Below are 20,401 nucleotides of genomic sequence, written 5' to 3'. Positions count from 1 at the left end.
CAACGAAATGTATTATAGAACCGATTGATGTGACGGCCACGGCCGGGACCCCCTCCGAAACTGATGGCTGAGCTGATCCGATGCTCTGAACTCGTCCATCAAAAATTTGATGGCCCAGGAATATATATAGTCTATTCTCCGTATAGGATTTTTTTCTTTCTCCCGTCCTACTATCTCTCGCCCCGTCTATACACACAGCGTTTAAATATTAGATATTGTTGGGTCCCTCTCGACATTCTCCAAAGTGGCAGAGGGCTTCAAAGCCAACAGAGAAGAAGAATGTTGGCTATGCTAGGCGCTGTTGATTTCGACGGGAACTGAATATAAACCGGGCCGATGGCTGAGGGGGGATGATGATGATGCCCTGAAACCTTTTCCTAGGAAATCGTATTAAAAGGGCGAAGGCAGCAGCAGCAGCAGATGAAACGAATTTGAACGGCATCATCAGCATTCCGTCACGTTATATTTTGTCCTCCTCGGCTTTGATTACTTTTTCTATCTATTTTTTTAAATGAATTTCTTTTTTTATTTTCGTCTTGTGAAATTTGAACGATTAGATTGGGCAGAAAAGTTTCACCCGTCCTTCGTTTCATTAACGTTTCCTCCGGTTTCCTCCTTTTGATTTTGATTTTTCTTTTCTCGCCGGCCTGGCGGCCTCCTAGCGTTCCGCCGTCTTGAATTCCGTTTCTGTTTCGGAAAGTAATAACACACGACTATATACAACCCGTCTAACTAGTTTGTCATTATTGGATGCGTTTCGATGTATGTTTTCGGGCCATCCGAGACGCGTGGGGGCAAGTAGAGAGAGAGGCAGAGGCTGTGCGAGATTGGAGAAGCAATGAAACTTTTGATTGAAATTCTCTATATGTTCGCTCCGTTTCCCTGACGCCCAGAGAGAGAGAAAACATTCGGGAATGCTTCCCGGCAAATCACGGCCGCCTCGTTTTTATTTTATTATTTTTTTTTTTAAATAGAAACAAAACAAAATCCTTTTCAACTAGCGCTGTTGCTGGGCCTTGAAAAATCCTGGCGGGAATCATCAATTCCGCGTGAAAAATCCCTCGAGTCTATACAGTTTAGATATTCAAATGCTCGGAAACGTGAAAAAACAAAAAATCTGTCCTCACTTGTTTGTTTCTTGTTTTTTTTTTTTTTTTTTTTTTTTTTATTTTCAATTTTCAATTTGTCGCGTCGAGTCACGTCCCCCCCCCCCCCCCCCCCCCCCATACACACTACCGGAGTTGACTTGCCTCCCCTTCACTTTCTTCTCGCTAGATTCCGTATTAATCGAATTGAATTACACACTCTCGACGTCCGGGAGAGAGAGAGAGGGGGGGGGAGAGGAGGTTTACACACACACAAGTTGTAACGTTTTTTTCCTTCTCTTTTGGTTCGCTGCTCGGTCGAGATAAAAAAAAAATAACCACCCGCACAACTTTTTTTTCCCCCCTTTTCTCTTTTGGCTATCTTTTTACCACTGTCCTTGTTATATTGTTATATAAGAGAGGCCGGAGGGGTAGAGGGGGGGGGGATTGTTGTTGGTGTTGTTGTTGGTCGGATATTTATTTATAAATGTCGTTAAATGTATTTATACGTCGACGTATTATATGGTCAAGTCGAATAGTCCGCACAATGTTGGAGGTTTCTATTTTTTTTTCGGGTTTTGTAACTATGGCAACTGTGGGAAGGGGGTGGCGATCTTGTAGGGTTTTATCAGCAGCGCCCAGCTACACAGAAGCTGCAGGAGCTCAAACTCCATTCGTGGGGGAACGAAAAGAAAAAAGAACCCGCGCGGTACAGCTATTAGATCTTAAACAGTTATTTATGACGTCTAGTTAAATAGGAGGGGGCTGTGATATATAAATACAGGCCTTGCATGATTATACGCACCCCGCACTACGGCATCTCGTAACCACATTTCTGGCTGGGCTCCTGGCTGCCTCAGCCATCGACCGCCCGTCTCTTATACGGTTAACTCACATAGAAGAAAGACTGAATCGCGAAAGAAACTCAGAGAAAATAGTATAACCAAGGATAAAAGAGGCACAAGAAGAAAAAAGGAGAGAATGTGTATATGATTATGCTCTGCTAGATGGATGGATGACGTCACAGCAGCAGCTGTCGCCTCCCTCCCGCAACTGCACAGAACCGCTCCCGGTCCAATTAAAAGACCCCATTGAAATGGTGATGAGGGTTAACCCACTCAGTCTCTCTCCCCCCATAGAACCGCAGGTCTACGCGACAGCCTTTCAAAAAGAAAAACGAAGAAAAAAGAGAGAAAGGCAAACATCAAAAATTGAAGATCGCGGTTTATTATTCTATCGTTTCTGATGATGCAATTACAACAGCCTTTCCCCCCGCTCTTTATGGGCTTGATTGTCGTCGCATTTGAATAAGAAAATTCGTGATTTCTATTTCTCTCTGTATAATATGTCATTCACGCAAGCTCGTTTCGCTCCGGTTGTTCATCTTTCTTATTTTCATTTTTATTTATTTTGTGTTGTTGTTGTGTGGAATCTGTTACAGGTTGCGCATTTCTGACGTACTGCACCAGGGAGAGCGCCATCAACGCCCAGAACGCGCTTCATGAAAAGCGGACCTTGCCAGGGGTAAGTCGCTCTCAATAGAACATCATTTATCAGCCATTCAGAGAGCCTTGGCCGTAATTAATTTAGGCTTACACACAAAACTCCCTCTAGCTCTCTACTGTGTGTGTATGGCAGCAGCAGCGCACATCTCTAGACGTAATATATGCATGACTTTGCTCGAAAACGTTTGCGCGCCACAATCAAACGAAGGGCGGTCCCGGGCCCCTTTTTTTTAAAATAAATACCCCCCTGCTTCTCTGCTTCCTTTGATGGAATCATAAAGCACGTCGGCCAACTACTACACACTATACACGTCTAAATGATTTCGGTCTTGCCCCTTTCAAGTTGATCATCAAACACAAATTTCTTTTTGTCGGTTTTTGTTGGGTGTTCTTGTTTTACCATTTGATGTGTGGACTGCGCGGAGGACTGTTGTCTTTGCTCGGCGAGGATTACGGCCATCAAGTGCGACGAATGTACAAACAGGTCCAGGGCTAAAGGCTAAAGGGCCCGTGTTTTTAATGGAACGAACTATAAGGCCAAGAAGAACAAGAACAAGAAGGGGGGCTGAAGAATCGGACGGAAGGGGGAAACTTGGGGCCCTTATGAGCGCAAATGGGAGAGTAATACGACACAGCCAGGGACTATACAGCATCAGGATCGAGGAAACAGCACTTAAGCTAATGTCGTAGTCGTCAACCGTCCTCCTCCTCTTCCACCCTATGTTACTGTCTACAAACAAAACCAAGAGAGAGAGAGAGAGAGAGAGAGAGCTGGGCAACTGTATACAGAAACTTGAGTGCAAACTTTGGGTTTCTCTTCTTATTGCCCCCCTCCGCTCTCTCTCTCTCTGCGCTCTTGTTGAAATGTCGCCATCTTTCTTTTTATATATCCCCCGGAATTAATGGCCGACTATATACTATATATATCTATATAGCTTCTCTTAATAGATTCGTCGCCTTATTCTTTTGATCAAGAAAAACAGCCATTGGGCCATTGGCTGCGATAGAAAATGGAAGCCATCAATTAATAACATCTGCGTAATAACGGATTCATTAGCGCTTTGAGTAATAGAAAACAATGCGAGCCTTACAGGGTTATAGTATACACGTAGCCTTTTCCTACCCGCCACTATAAACATGTTGACACTCCCCATCACTCTGCCCAGCGCAGCCCGGATATATATATATATTGCCTTTGATATACGCAGTGAAACAAGCCAAAAGCAACAGCCTTTATATACAGGACCGCGCCGCTCTAAACATATTGGATGTTTGCACGGCATCGAGGGGACCTGTTTGTGTTGTTATATATTTTATTTTTTATTTTCTCATATTATTCTCTCTCCCATCGTTGCTCACAGCTGTACATACGACCGTGTTTGCTCAGTCTAGAGACATAACACCACGTCTAAGACAGAGCGTTAACACGCAGTCCGGACAAATGCTCTCACTCATCTTCTTTGATTATTTTCGATGTGATTCGTTTCAAGAAAAAAAAAGTTATTATTTTGATTACGATCAGATTTTCACTGATGTGTTGTCGGTCCCTGGGATGTCTAATGGGTCGATTTGTTATCTCGGCGGGAGACCATACCAACCCTCCTTGCTCGTGTAATAACTAATAAGTAATAACTATTATTAATGCCCAGACGTCGGACATCTTCCGAGTATATGGGTGGGGGGTGGATGGGATAGAGCTAGAGGACATTGGACCGTCTGATTCGTTCAACAGCCCGTGAGGAATTGAAAATCGTTTGATGATTTTTCTTTTTTTTTTCTTTTTCTGAAACGTTTGCTACTTTTTGATTTTTGATGGGGAGGGGGAGGAGAAAAATAAAGAACTTACATATAAAAGGACCTTCTTCTTTTTCTGAGGTTTTCTTGACTTTTGGAGGTTTTCCGACTGGATTGGTCGACTTGTTTGATGTCGAGGGACTTTTCCATTTCTACGACCTCCTTGCGGGTTTTTTTTTCTCTTCTCTCTTTCTCCCTCAGCATTGCTTTTCATTCGGAGAGATTTCTGATAACCTACAAGATCGCAATTTCAAGTTGCACCGCCAACTCTTTGGAGAGAAAGAAAGAGAGAGAGAAGTAGATCTATAATAGCTCTAGATGTAGTATCAGAGAAACTCTGCGGAGTATGTCAAAAAATAGAAAAAGAAAAAAAAAAAGTATTTACGTCACATTTATATTTGCGGTGGTGTACACCACCCCAAACGAAATAGAAAATATTCGCCTTCAGTATAGTTGTGCTCCTGCTGCAAAAAAATAGTGTATAAAGAGGAGGTTCTTGGTTTCTTTCTTTCTCTTTTTTTTTCCTCCCCTCTCGGAGAAACGACGATAATCAAATGGAAAGGAAAAGCTTTTTAGAAAAGCTTCGTGTGATGACGTTCAGGCTTCTTCTATTTCGTTTTCCTCATTTTTACATGGAAGACGAGGACTTATTGCCTCCGTCCCTTTTTTCCTCTCTCTCTTTGTCCGGATCTCTTCTCATTGCTTCTTGTTCTGCTGCCGCCGACTGTACAGCGACAGCACCAGCAGCAGCTTCTGCTCCTCTTAACAACATGACACAAAAAGAGAGAAGGGAGAATTTCCCGTCCGATCGATACTGATTGGATCATGAGCCGCACTCGATATCACGGCCAACATTTTCCTAGAGAGACTCTATCCCCCCCAACATCGACTACTACTACTACTACTACTACTACAGTCTAAGGTATGAGATATACCAGTAGCAGTAGTAGGCCTCCGAAGTGGAGTCACATTTGCCTGCAAGGGGCTTCCAGAAGAACCGAAAAAAATATATTTACTTGATGTAATAAGCCCACCCTCTTTCCTCCTACTTTTTTCTTTTCTGCCCGGTATGTCATCTATCAATATCGAACACGCCAGCACACGCCAGAGGTCTCTTTTTGACTTGCGGGTGGGGTGGGGGGGGGGGGGGTTCGTTCGATGGGCGAGAAATCGGTTGCTCTGTTATACATGTATACGTACTACTACTACATTGGTGAGGATCGATATGATATTTCCTCCCGATCCTGTCGTTTCCTTTCTCACAGGAACTCGGGTCTCCTTTTATTTTATTTTTTCTTGCTGGCCCTTTTTGGTTGGTCTTTTATTGTCAAAGAAGATGATATGAGGAACTGCTGGAGAAGCGGACAGAGTCTACACAGTTGATGAAAATGTCTTCTTTTTTTCTTCTTCTTCGATATTTTTATCCCGTTTGTTTTCCTATTCCCATCCATCGGCAGAACTGTGAACGTTGTGCTGACCTCATCTGGTCGCCGGACTTTGGCGAGTGGGCAGACTTATTTGTGTGTATAAAGAGAGTAGTAGTTTTACTGAACTAATACAACTGCCATTACACACAGTCGTGTACTATAGACGAGAGAGTCGCCGCTGTCGAATCGATAAATGAGGGGGCCCGATCGATGGTGGCCGTGCACTTTCCTTTGACTCCCCCCCCCCCCACGTCATATATAGCCTATATAAATGTATAGGAGAAAATAAAGGTCCAATTCAGTCGTCGTAGAGTTCCTTTTTTTTTTCTTCTATTTTTAAGGACCACATCGACACCGTCACAACGTCCGCCAGGCCCTTTTTTTTTCTTCTTCTTTTTCAATAGCCCATCACCTTTCACGACCTCTCAGCTCTAGAAGGTTTCAACTTCACAACGAGCCAAGGGACCAGCAGAAAAAAGAAAAAATAGAGAGAGAGTTTGGTCGATTTCTTTTTTTCTTCAATAGGCGCAGCAAAAAAATAAAATAAAATAAATACAATTTTTTCTCTTCTTCTACTCGGTTCTTTATATACTCTGGCCGGCCGTCGCCATCTGCGAATGAAAGACGCCCAAGTGTTGTCGATTATTTACTGTATATAGCATTTATTTTTTCTTTCTTTCTTCTTATTTCTATTCGACGGCTGTTATAAGACATACACAACTGAGAGAGGGGTTGGGGGGGGGTGGGGGGGGGGTGGCCGAACCATCCCGAGCCAGCGTTGTTTCCATTGACGAGGTTTTGATAGGAGCAGGAAAGAAAGAAAAAAAGAATGAGAGAAAACTTAACGCACACACACACTGCCCCGACAAGATGACGAGATGGAGTTGACATTTCGGAAATGAGAATCTACAGGAAGCGAAAGAAGAAGAAGAAGAAGAAGTCGCCTGGTTCTTGGTAATTTTCTTTTTTCAACTGTTGGCGACATTCTAAAGATGGAAAGAGAGAAAAAAAGGGAAAAAAAAAAGGTTGCTGGCTTAAATGCGGAAGCTGAAATGGTCGTTCATTTTCATTCCATTTCCACCCAAAAAAGAAGTGGAATGGAGGGGGAGCTGGTGGGTGGGTGGATTTAGTAGAAAATGTGATTGTATGAGTTGAGGATTGGCGCTAGATGGCAGTGATTGAAAACGGTCGGATAACTCGCCATCATCGACAACAACAACAAGGAGACCACCAGGAGCCGCCAGCCAGAAGAAACGACTCCTCCGCATGGTGGTGGTGGTGGTGGTGGGGAGAAATGATGAAAGACATCTTCCGCGATGGATGGATGGATGGATGGATGGAGTCGAGGCAAGACAAGAGTCAAATCTCCGAAATTGGAAGGAAGAAGAGAGAGAGAGAGCCGTGTGCCATTTAGTCGAAACGAGACCACATTCCGTCCGGCCAAAGTCGGGTCGGGAGAAATGTGTGCGGATTAATCAACATACGACGACGACGACGACGAAGCTGGGAAGGAAAAGCCGCTTCCTCCTCCCTCCCTCCCTCCCCTCTCCTTTGAAGTCGTCGTCGGGAAATATCTCTAATAATAGCAAGGAACGAGACGATGAGAGAACACAACTATAAAAGAAGAAAAAGAAGAAGAAGAACGACGGCGGGGGTTTGCAGTCGCTCGCAGCCGTGCAACGACTGACAATGAGAATTGCATCCGAGTTTAGATATGCCACCCCCCACCAAAACCGCCCCGCCGCTTCTGCTTCTCTCCTGCCACACCCCCAAAAAAGTCCCGAATCTTTTTTTTTTCTTTTTTCTATTTTGTTTCTCCTCATTGCCCTTTTCTCGTCCTCTGCCTTTTCATCATCATCTTCTTCTTCTTCTTTCCCGTTTTTTTGTTGTTTTGCCTTCCGGATGCGAAGGGGGGCGCCCCTGCGCCATCCACTGAAGCGACGTCGACTGCGGATGGATGCCGGGAATCGATGCCGCGTTGATTGAAGTCCCTTGTACTACACAACAACCAGGACGTCTCTCTCTCTCTCTCTCTCTCGTTTTCTTCTTCTTCCTTTTTTTTCATTTTGGCTTTCGTCTTAAGAGATTTGCGGATCAAAATCCAAACGGGAGGGGGGAAATAAAAGAGCACAACGACGTCGGTCGCATCCGATTGTGACGTCATCGATCCAACCTTGGCGCTTTCTCTCCATCTCTTGTTCTTGTCTTCGTAGTAGTAAAATAGTAGAAAGATATTTATAGAAAGAAGGCGTGTCTCTTTTCTCCGCCGTTGGGATCCTCCCGATGCGGAGGAGGAGGAGAGTCGAAGCAATCGGACAATGTCAACTTCTTTTTACACGAAATCTTTCCAAAAAAGAAAAAACGGACACACAAGAAGAAGAAGAAGAGGGAGGGACAGAGCGAAGAAAGTGGACACACACACACAATCGGCGGAATTGATCGACGACATTCTCTCCCCCTCCTTCTCTCTCCCGCGTCCGTTTCTGCCGGAACGCGGAGATCATACACAACTGATCGTTCATCGGGAGATTTGTCCTTTTTATTTTTTTTTGGGGGGGGGAGCTGTACGGAAAGGTCCAGCATACACAACACAGTCACATGCGATCGGACGGTTCATCAATAGCCGCAAATGTTGTAGAAGGAGGATAGAGAGAAATGTCGTTGGTGAGGAGAATATCTTGGGCTGCTGGACTGGGCACGAGAGATTTTAAGTATTTTCTTTCGGGCCCCATCCGCCCTGGCTGCTGGATCTCGTTGGGTTGCGCAGCGTGTGGGGGGTAGGCACAATGGAAAGATGAATAGACATGTGTGTACACATTTCTGATACGGAGCATATCCAGATGGATGTTGAGGGAGAGAGAGAGATATCATCCAGATATCTCTCTCCATATCATAACCGGACGAGCGGAAAGAGCCGCAGCATCAGCAGGGCGTGACAACAATGGCATCCACCCAGCTAGAGGAGCTCCTGCTGCTTCTGCTGCAGCTCCTCCTATGCAGAGTGTCGATGATGCCCAGATACTTTCTCCTTGATGATACTCTCTCTCTCTCTCTCTCTCTTCCCTTCTTCTTAACCATATCTCTATCTCTTCTTTTCTTTTCTTTTCTTCTACTTTTCCGCCCTGGCACGGGCAAAAATTGTCCAGCCAAAAAAAAGAAAAGAGACGAGGATTTTTTCGGGGGGGGGGGGAGGTTTTTTTGTTTCCTTTCTTTTTCTTTTGAAAGAATATTCCGGGCGGAGGGAACAACAGCTTTTCTTCTTTTATTATTTCAGTTGGAGATGGTCATATCTTTTTTTTTTTGTATTCAGAATTGGGTTGTGTCCACATCTTCTTATGAGAATAGGATCTGGTTGGGGGGTGGGGGTGGGGGTGGTTCCTACATCTTTGTGTGTGTGTGTTTCGTGGTGAACGTGACTGCTGACAGACATGGAACGGACGGACAGAGTCTATGCTGGCGTCTAAGATATCTTTTGTGTTCGTCTCCGGACCCCCCCTCATGTATGTGTGTGTGTATATCTCTCGGTACACATTCGATCCAATTTCCTATCCTGTTTGCTCCTGGGGTCGTTGTCGTCGATTGGTCCTCTCCTTTTTGCGACTTAGGCTCCTTGTCGGCTCCTCTCCGGCTGGCTGGCCTGTCCTTCATCCCCCCCCCCCCATCGTCTATAACGAATTAGATTGAGGCCAAAGAGTGTCGTCGATGCCTGTCGACTGCGATGATGTCGTCGAATCCAACACTGCCCACTGCAGGATCGTCTCTATTCTCATTTTGGCAAATGTCGTCATCAACACCAGTCCGTCTAAGCTACTATAGAGGAGCTGGCGTCCTCAATGGCCGGCCAGTTTCCTGTCCTCTAAGACGAATCTCTTGGATAAATCACGGGGGAGAAAAGCTTTGCTCCTTAAACCGTCCCATTGGCCTGTTTTCTTATATTTTCGCTACAACAAAAAAAAGAAGAAGAATAAAAAGGAAGAAAAAAGGAAGAAAAGTGCGAGAGAACCGAGCGGCTGTTTTTCGAGAGCGGCCCGCCCGCGTGTGAGACGTTTATGTGAAGAGTGTCCGGTCTCTCTCTTCTCTTCTGTGAACCGAAAGAAAAAGAAGAAGAAGAAGCGCCTGGTGTGTACATTCGATTGATGTTGTTGCGTATCGTCGAAAAAAGAAGAAAAAGTGAGAGGAGAGGCCCAGCACAAAGCAAAAAAAGGGAACAAAAAAAGAACAAAAAAAGATATTATTATTAGTTGCCTTAAAATAAAAAAGAGCTTAGCGCAGCCCGTCTTGGCCGGCCGAGATAAAAGGAGAGCCTATAAGATGACGACACAAGCGAAACACCACACACACATCTACCAGAAGAAAAGAAATATATATAAAGTGGACCGACCCGACCCGTTCAACCGGCGCTGCCCTTTTTCCCTTTTGTTTCTCGCACAAGAAGCGCAATCTCCGCACAAGCCGGGCCGGGCGCAGCGCAGCGCAGCACAGCATGTATCCAGCGCGTTTGCTCGTCCGTCCCCCTGATATTATATTCGAAACGTCTATGTAGCAGCAGCATAGGGTTATATTATATATATATTCTCTCTCTATACATATACATCCACAGTAGTCGACATTCAATTGGTTTGTGCTAGACGAGCATGTGTGTATGCATAGAGTTTCTCTCTCTTTTGTTTCAAGATAAGCGGGCCGCCCGAGTCCCGTCCCGCCGGTTATTTGGGTTCCGTTTTCCGGCCAAACGACTTTTGCCCGGGTTCGAATAAAATGTCCAATGGAGAACAAACGGACGAAATCTTATTCCATTTTCCCCTATAAGCTAGATGTATTTCTACTATAGACCATTGGCTTGTACACTGTAGTAATCGACATCCAAATGAATTGGACGTGCACAGCTCATGATGAGATATTGTGCGCTTGCGATATCAAGTTTTATCGACCCAGTTGCTCCCAATTAGTTATTGATTCATTTCAAAAGGGACCGTCGTCGACGTCGTCGTCGTCCATTTGACATCCGAACAGACGTTTATTCCGTCTTTGTACGGAATTGCAAAAGCAATCGTGTATAATACACAAGGGGGGGCGAGGGACAGAGAACACCGAGCTGCTTATGGTCGACTTGTTTGCGATTGTGTCCGGTCCAGTGGAGCCCATCAGACGTTGTGGTTAATTCAAGCGCGGACCAGAAAACTTTCGCTTATACGTACCTGCAATCTCTCTCTCTCATCTCTCTCCGCAATCGTTTGACGTGGCCCACCTTTTTAGTATTGGACCAGCAGCTGGACTGACCAATGTATTATAGAGACACACTCTCAGTTGGGGCGCCAGCTGTCCACTCTTGCATTTCCTGAATCTTATTTTTGATTCGGTTGTTCATCCGCTTTCCTTTTTTTGTGTGTGTGGACGTGGAGTCTGGACTTTCTTATTGTGCAGACGACACTCTGAATCCCAAATCGCTTGATTCCTTTTTTTTTTGGCCGGTTGTCAAAATACCCCGGCCCTCCCGACCGTCCTGCGCCGACCGGCTATAAATAACAAATTCATGTACATCGTTCATGTGTGTGTCTCTGTCTCTCCGTTGTTTTTGTTTTTATCTATTGCAAAACTAAATAGCGGACAGAGCTCCTCATCAAAGGTGAATATAGTGTAGACAGAAAAAAAAAGGAATAACGAGATCCACGCCCTTGTAACCAAATAATCATCGAATTGTATGTAGGACATTATTTTATTAGCGAATCAATAAAATCCGGCCACGCGCTGCGGTCTGGTCTGGGGTGGGGAAAAAAAGAAAAAATAATTCCCCTTTTTTTATTTTGTTTTCAATGTTTTGGCAATGGCTATAGTACACACGCAGAGTTTTGTGTTGGCGGTGATCCTTCATCTGTGGATGAGATCCTTGCTGCTGGATTTGACCCCCTCCCTTCCGTGTCAGTCGACAACGGCGGTCGTCGTCGTCGTCGTCGTCGTGCTAAATCTAGCGAAAGACCCACCAACTTTTTGGATCATTTTTTGTTTTTTGTTTTGTTTTTGCGGGCGGGTGATTTTTCTTCGCTTTTGTGTCTTCTTCTTTGCTGTTGTCGTCTGTTTCGTGTCCCGCTTTTGATGAACGAGTGGCGAGGAATTATCTTTCCATGAAGGGCAGCATTTACTTTTTTCTTCTTCTAAGAAAGAAAGAAAGAAGATGTGATGCTCGATAAGAAATTGTGGCTGGAACATTGCAACGGGAGGGGGGGGGGAGCTCAGTAATCCGGAGTTTGGGTCTATCCGCAATATTGTGCACAGAAGAAATGACGTGCTCGGTTGGCGGAAGCTGCTCGTTTTCATTTCTCTCCTTTTTTTGTTCCTTTTCTTTTCGCTCGACTCTTTTAAACAAAACGAGCTTTTCTCAAAGTATATACTTAAAAAACCCAGTCCAAAAAGTTGCTTTTTTGTTCAGTTGATTGTTTTATGGTTGCATCCTCTGATGCGGCAGTCGCCATTTCAAAGAATTAGACCCACTGGGTCGTCGAATCTTTTTGATTTATCTAAATGACGGGTTCACATAATTTGGTTGCCGGGCAAAATCTCGAAAACCCCATACCCCAAACAAAACATAACCAAATGATAATTCCAATTTGATTACAAAAAATGGAGAAATAGCTTCTTAAGCATCTGCTCTGGATGACGCATTACCAGCCAGCCCAGCGAATCTAAGGTGACTATAGCAATATACATCTCAACACGTCCAGCAGCCAAAAGGAAAGAAATCTAAAGAAGAAGAAGAAGAAGAAAAAAACGGTCGCGCCGGACGCGCACTCAATCTTCCACGTCCGGGAGAGTCTTTTGCTTCTGATGTTATTTTTTTGAGGGGGGTGGGGGGCGCCCGGCGACTCGTCGTTCATTCCATCGGGACAGATTCTTTTTTTCTTCTTTCTTCGGTGACGCAAGAGCCACAACAGCATTGCCCCCCCCCCCCCCCCCCATTTTTTGGTAGTGGTAGGGGAGGAGGATGACGTCGTCGATGCTGGACATGGGTCTCTCTATTATTGGATATTGGTTGATATATACTATATTTATTTAGAATAATATTTCTTTAGTCGGTTGCGCTCGAGTGCGTGGGCGAGAACGGGGGTTGATGGGGTGGGGGAGGTTTGACGGTCTTAGGTGTTTGTCGGGTGGGGTTTTTCTTTTTTTTATACTTGCACTCGGACGCTCTTCGCCATGTGCCATGCGAGGTACGGATGAGAGCAGCCGATTTCTCCACGATGACGAAACTCCGCCCTCGGCACGCGCGCTCTTTGCGCTTCACTCCGCCTGACCTCGTTTATCAGCAGACTCCAGCACCGAACCGAACTGAAACCCCTTTTTTTTCTTCTTCTTCTTCTTCTTTTATTACATCTCTGTACTATATTCTCTTCTTTTTTCTTCTTCTTCTTTCCCTTATATATTCGAATGAATTTCTCGTTCGAGTATAACCGCCACCACCACAAAAGTTCATTTTTCTGGGTATGTGGCTGGGGCCGTGTGTGCGGTTGGTTCACGCATCGCGGGCGATGATGAGAGTGAAAGAGGGTGTACCAGGGACCCTCCTCCTCCTCCCATTGCCACCCACGGGATATAGAGATGCGAGCGGTGCTAGCCAATACGCAGAGCGCCGTGTGTGTGTGTGTTATAACCTGCTGCTTCCGGGCGTCCTCTGCTGTGCTCGCCGTAGTTTCTTCTTCCAGAGCGCAAACCAAATCAAATGATGTAGTAGTAGTAGGGACGGGGACGTGGGTGCGCTACCGAGGGAGAGATGTATAGAGAGAGAGAGAGAGAAAGGGGTAGTCTTTGATTTGTTAATGACTAATTAGTTTTCTTGGGAGCCCAGGGAAAGTCACTTGCTCAAGTAGAGAGAGAATCGTAATAATAAAAAGAAACAAGAAGAAGAAGAAGAAGAAGAAAGTCTGAAGAACGGAGGGAGAACTTGTTGAAAAGTGGCGGGCGGATTGATGCGGTGGCCCGAGTAGACGACGACAGACTCATCATCAGTTTCCCCTTTGCCACAGCTCGCCTTCTAATTAGTCGAGTTTTCCCAAAAGAAGAAGAAGAAGAAGGTGAAAAGAAGAAGAAGAAGAAGAGTACGAGCTGATGAAACACAGCGGGGAGCAGCTGGATGAAAGTGGAAGTACGACGACCGCCGCCAGTCTATAGGGTTGCGCCCTTCATACTCTCATCTTTTTTCTCTTTTCTTTTCTTCTTTTATTTGAAAAAAAAAAAACAGCTTGGAATTGCCGCACGTATTGATCTCGTTATAGAAGAGGCAGATGGGGGGTCTATCCTTTCTCCCGACCCCGTCATAGACGACACACGCGGGAGCCGAGCAGCGCCAAAGAGACTGGAATATTAATAAAGGGCAGATCCAACAGCCCCCCCAACCAAACTGTTCGTCTAGCGTCGGGTTGTTGGAGAGACTGGAATTTTGATCACGTAGGCCTGGCCCACACAGCGGCCCTCTCCTTATGTGTGTGTGTGTGTATACCTCTAGGTAGATTGAATTCCGACTAATTTGAGCTCCCCCGGCCTTTTCTTATATAAACTGCACACACAACAAGAAAAGTCAAAGATCCTGCAGCTCCTTTGCTGCTTTTCTAAATGAGAGCAAAAGGGATTTAAGTTTGAGAATCCAATCTAATACCGTCCGGGTTATTATCAAACTAATCAAGTCGACGGGACAAAAGCAACTTGTCCGTCAATCGTCTCAGCACCTATTGCGAGTTGTGTGTGCCGGATGAGAAAAGAAAAAGAAAAGTTTTTCGCCCGGCAGCAGAGTATAGAGTAGAGATGAGATATAGAATATGCTGGGCAACTTGAAAGAGAGAGAGAGAGTGTTACACAACTCAGTGCAGGTTGATATATATAAACATGAAGCCGGGTGAGCGTAGCAGATGAGATCAAACATTCATCACCCTCGCAAGTTTCGGGACCCGGACCCGCGCGCACGCTTATTTGATTGCTTTTTGTCATCCGACACTTTGTGCTCCTTTCATCTTGTCAACTGCACACACACACACACACACACACACACACACCCCGCAAGGAGTTTGCTGTGGTTGCTCGTCTAGATTTATCCACTACCTATACTACCTATAGAGAGAGAGAGAGATGAATGGAAATGATATAACGAGGTACCGTCCCAATTTTTATTGACGGACCAACCCTTTTTCGATATAGAGATATGACGTCTTATCTCGAGGTGTTGTAAAAAGGTTTATGTTATATTTGTAGTAATTCCGCTTTGGATTTTTTATTTTATTTTTTCCTTTGGATGACCAACCAGCAAAGACGAATGACCGGACAGCTTTTCTTTTAGCCCCCTCCTTGATGATTGGATTTCTTGTGCCGGCTGCCGACTCGTTTATCTTTGGCTGGACGAGAGTTTTAGAGCTGGGAGAGAAAAGCGCGGGCTATATAAAATGTATTGACCAAGGAGGAAGCCCGGCCCAGTTCAGTCCAGTAGGAAGCCAATGTGAGGAGAGAGCTTGTCGAACGACTTGTTGTAGCCTTAAAGGGCATTACTCTCTGTCCCTTGACTCTCTGAACGGCTGCGGCTTTTCTTTCCTGATGAATGATGCGCAAACGGTCCGTCTCTTATCGCCGGCTATTGCTTGCTGGAACCAATGGCCAAACCCGGTTGGCCCAACTATAAAGAACCTTTAAGTAGAGAGTTGTGTGTGTGAGCTGCGCTGCGTTTCTCTAGCTAGAGCTAAAGCTGGGCGGCGGGGATCGTCAGGAGTTGGGAGAACCGGTTGCCTTTATTTCCGCGTCATTTCCGCTCCAACAACTCGAGCTGTTTTGCAGGCGAAAAGAAAAAAAAGGAACTATATTATGTCTTTTTTTCTATCTTTTTTTTTGGTTTTGGGCCGGCGACGGACCGATGCTCTGCAGCTGGCCTGATGGCCAAATTAACATTCAAGAGAATCGCCATTAATTGTCAAAGTGTTAACCCAAATAGGCGCAGAGTAGCTACATCTATCTCCTATATACCTGTTGCCCCACGAACAGCTGATAGTGTGCACACTGTGCACAGGTCGGTGCAGTTGGGAAACGGGGAGGAGGAGGCTTTGTATGGACTCTGCAGCTCCTGTCCGCTTCACTCATCCAGCACAAGTTTCAATTACATCAGCACACAGACAGATGGACGAACGTATATGTGTGTGTGCGTGTGTGCAAGGGAGAAGGTCTTTTGTCTGCTGTCTCCTGGATTCGCTCGAAAAGGGCGGAGTCAGGAGCTATATAGGGTCCCGGCTTTATTGGCCATTATGTAGTAGGATGAGGAGAGCTGCCGCTGGTCGAGGCCTTTCAATATCTTTTGTTCCATCAAGACATAAGTAGTCGCTTTTACATGTAATATACTCTCTCTCTCTCTCCTCTATATGTGTACATGTATACACGGCTGGACGGATGGATGGAGAGATATTATATAGACAGACGCAATGGTAATATAGATATACTGTACTATACACATATTAAATGTATAGAATACAACGGGACGATTCGACCAATCCAATTACTTGCACCAGTGAACTTTGCCCGGCTCGACTCACTGGGCTGGCGCAGCAAGAAGCTGACGATACCCCCCTCCCCAAATGTTATTGTCATCGCTTATTCTAATGTCTACCTATTGATCTCAATTGCACAGAGAGCGTATTAGAAGTTTCGCATCATTTTTCGACTGTTCTAGCGGCAGATTACAATCTAGCTCCTTATTCGCCAACTTCATATAGACGTACGACGTACATTTAGGAGCCGGCCCTCCGCCGGGACCTATAAGAGTGCCATAGGTTAATAGGGCTATAGGGCGATTTTGACAGAGTTTGATTCGTTGCCTTATTACTCGTCTAAGGACCCAATTAGACAATAGATGATTTTCTTTTTTTTTTTCAGACTGTCAGCGTCGGTTAAATTGGCATGAATCAATTGTTTTGAACTACCAAAGTTGTCGAAATTTTCCTCTTTTTTCTTTAAGGTACAAGGACAGAAAGAGTGTTCAAGAACATTGGCGAGCGAAAAAAAGATGTAGACAAAGTCAAAGTGGGAAAGAAAAGTTTATGTAGACACAAGGGTGGAAAAAGAGAGAGAAAAGACGCGCCATCATTTGGGACACTTTTTTTCTTTTCTTTTTTATCCGGAAATCAAAAAAAAAAAAAAGAAAAAGTGTATAGAAAAGGGAGGAACAAGAGGGATGACCTTTTCACGCTCGTCGGTCGGCTTCAATCAGGCACATCCATTGTTCCGCTCCCGACTTTGACTCGGCTGCGCGTCTCTCCCAATTTGAGTTTCCCTTGTTAACAAGCGAACTAGGAGCGCGCACAATTCTTTTTTTCTTTTTCCTTTTTTATATTTTTGAAAAAAACTTTTACATTTGTCCCTCTCCCGCTGCTTTATATATAAATATATACATCTTATAGATTTAGACTTTCAGCCGTAGATGTAGTAGATATGTATATAAGGCCCTCCGCCCCTCCTACATAATCAACATCCGGCTTATCAATCAATAACTATACAAACTGCAAAACGCTCTCTCATTCCTTTCCTTTTTTTATTTATTTTTTTGACTCTGCTGGAGTGTTGAAAATGTCATGGATTATTCATCGCGCATACACACACACGCAGGTTCTCTCTCCTCTTGATTCTATCGCCTCCTCTCATATTTAGATGGTGGGGAGTGTGGAGAAGAGCCTAAACAAGCGTCGCGCAAAGATATGTATGCAAATTCAGTTCCGGTAAATTTCGTCCTTCTTTTTTAACTCGGTTAGATGGTGTTTTTAGTTTTTCCCTCCCATCTTCAACTGAATTTTCGCGCTGGTCTTCTGATCATCGATTCACTCACGGACGAAATGTGTACGGTCCGTCCCCGGAGAGAAAGAGCGCTGGCCTTTTTATATGTATTTATTATATAATACGAAACCAGCTGTTCAGGAGGAGCTGTAGGTCTTATAACTCTATTATTATTATGATTATGATTATGATTATAAGACTATATAGTGATGGCGTTGGTGCGGTGGAATGGGATAAGATTTTTCTTTTTTTCCTTGACGCCCTCTTTACGTCCTGCACATAACCATATACATGCACACACAGCCCAGCCCAGGAAAAAGAAGGGGCCAGCATCCTTTATAGAGCCGCGAGTTTGGCTGGGCTGCTGCTGCTGGGCGTGGGGGGATCATTGATTCTCCAACGACCCGACAAAATGATAACGGCCAGAACCTTTTCCCTGTCTATATATCCAGATGGGATATATATATATTTTTTCCTTCTTCTTCTTTCTTGCCTCGTTCTTTTCTTTTTCCTTCGCAGCAGCAGCAGCAGCAGCAGCACTGATGTGTTTCTACCCATCTACTGTCTTTCTCCAAATCAATATTGACACACATTTATCTCCTTTCACGTTCGATTCTCTTCTCTCTCTCGTCCTTTTTCCTCAAGATTTTGGGAAAATGAAAATAAAAAATTGGATTGATTTTAAGTGCGACTTTGGGCTTCTATAAGATTCTCTTGTTTCCTCTCTACATAGGCGTAGGTGTCGTGTCATTATATAAAGTCCGGGAAATTTGATGAGCGCGTTCCGTGCGCCCCAACAAGAACTTTTACATTTTTTTCTTTTTGGCTTGGGCCGAAAAAAAGTTTAGCTTTTTCTCGACTGCTTAGAGAAAAGAAAAAAAGTTATATATTTCGTCGATAATAGACTTTGTGTCGACCCTTCTTCTTCTCTTCTTTTCTTTTCTCTCTCCCGGTCTGCGACAATAAGACCATCGTGTGAATCTTTCTTAACTTCTTTTTGCTGGTCGAAAGAGATTCTTTTTATCGATTCGTTTTTAAAGAAGAAGCTTGAAAAAGAAAAAAAGATTTTTTCGCTATGCTTGTGCTTTTTTAGACGGATACACACACAATCCCGATTTGCCGGTTGAAGCAATTAGGTCGCAGTCACGCGCATTCGATCATAGCATCACATCCCCCCCCCCCTTCTCCTTTTTCCAACTGTATTTTTTTGTCCCTTCCCGGACCGGTGGCTGCGCGATCGTGTGACCTTCTCTGTCTACAAGGTACCGTGTATATAACTATCACAAAAACCGCCGTCGTTTGCGGGACTCGCGGCCAAAAGTACTAGACAGGAAAGAGAGAGAGACGTCAAAGATGGTAGAGTGAAATAAGGGAGCTCGGGGAAACTATATATCTGGATATTAAGGGCGCTAATGATCGTGAGTAATGCGAATACAACTACTAACCTCCTCCTCCGCGCGTTCGTGATCTCTTCTCTCTCTCTCTGCCCATTCTTTTTTCTTCTTTCTTTAATTATGACTTCATTCGTCTGGCAACTCGGCGGGAAATTTAAGCTTCTTTAGTTGTTTTGGTTTTTCTTTCTTTTTCAGACCGCGGATATTTAATATCCAGACCGAAATGGACTTGATTACACCATCGTCTTGCTTACAACATTCCCCCATTCTTCCCTTTTTCTTCTTCTTCTTTTTGTTTTCCCCACTCACCACCCAACAGTTAAAAGAGTTCCATGACCTATCCGACCGTCATAATGGTCGAATTATTCGGCGACACGTTCGGTATAAACAAAAAGGGCCGGCCATTATTATATCGGCTCCACCAATCATCGCCGGCCGCCGCTCTCTACTAGATATCTCCACCAACCAACACCCACCCAATCAAAATAATAGACTCAACCTCAACTCCGCCGTTATAGAATGTAACAATCATCACGCCATCGCAAACAAATGCAATTTTTTGCGGGGGGGTTATTTCAAGCATCAAAAAGAGTTGAACAAACAGCCAGGCGGGGGGGTGAGAGAGACTCCAACACATCTCTATACGCCCGTGTGTACATTTGTAAAATAAGAGATGTGCGATAATGTGCCGCCACCGAGTCCCTGCATGGCATCCAACAAAAGACGAGGCGACTGAGAACGACGCGTGTTTTCTTGACAGCGGGCGGGAAAAAGACGTCGTCGACACCGTCGCGTCCGTCGTTGACGTTCTCTCCCATTTTCTCCAAACGTGAAAGAGAGAGAGAGAGACGGGCGCGAGATGAGGCGGCTCTGGCTTGGTTGGTCGTCGTCGTCGGGTGTGTGTGTGTGCACACTGCGTATTGATTTTGTTAGAGTCCCTCTTGGCCGTCCTCCTATTCTGCTGCTGCTCCTAGAGAGAAGAGAGAGAGTAGTATTACAGCTGCCGCTTATGCTCTGGCTCATTCTACATACTTTAAAGGGCGGATGTATAGTCGTCGCTGCACGCAGCACAGCAGCGTCTCTCCCGTTTTTTTCTTTTCTTTTCTTTTTCAATCCGCCATTGTTCCACGAATAAGAGGCGAAGACCATCCAGCTAGGATCTTGTGCACTGGAGAGAGAGGGAGGGAGGGAGACTTGAAGATGAGCGATTTTCTAACGTACAGGAATGGTGGAACTTATTTCCTCGACGAGTCGCATCCAAATCTATAAGAAGGCAAATGTACATATTAAAAAAAGACGAGAGAAAGAAAGAAAGAAAGAAATGATTTTTTTTTTCTAAATCCCTCTAGGGGTGGTTGTGTGTGTGTAGGTGGAGAGAGAGAGAGTAGAGTAGAGTAGAGTTTCTA

At 44.8% G+C, this 20,401-nt stretch overlaps 1 protein-coding gene across 8 annotated transcripts in view; it reads left to right on the top strand.

The window, feature by feature from the left end:
• Nucleotides 1-20,401, top strand: part of LOC124320308 (CUGBP Elav-like family member 3-B) — a 63,085-nt gene that overhangs the window by 12,456 nt on the left and 30,228 nt on the right. For all 8 annotated transcript variants that reach the window (XM_046783135.1, XM_046783133.1, XM_046783134.1 and 5 more), the window contains exon 2: nt 2,527-2,609. In XM_046783135.1, coding sequence (XP_046639091.1) covers nt 2,527-2,609 — 83 coding nt within the window. The remainder of the gene's footprint in view (nt 1-2,526; nt 2,610-20,401) is intronic.

This window comes from Daphnia pulicaria, chromosome 1 (genome assembly GCF_021234035.1).
Source record: "Daphnia pulicaria isolate SC F1-1A chromosome 1, SC_F0-13Bv2, whole genome shotgun sequence".
Lineage (NCBI taxonomy): Eukaryota > Metazoa > Arthropoda > Branchiopoda > Diplostraca > Daphniidae > Daphnia > Daphnia pulicaria.
This window is presented reverse-complemented; position numbering and strand designations above follow the sequence as displayed.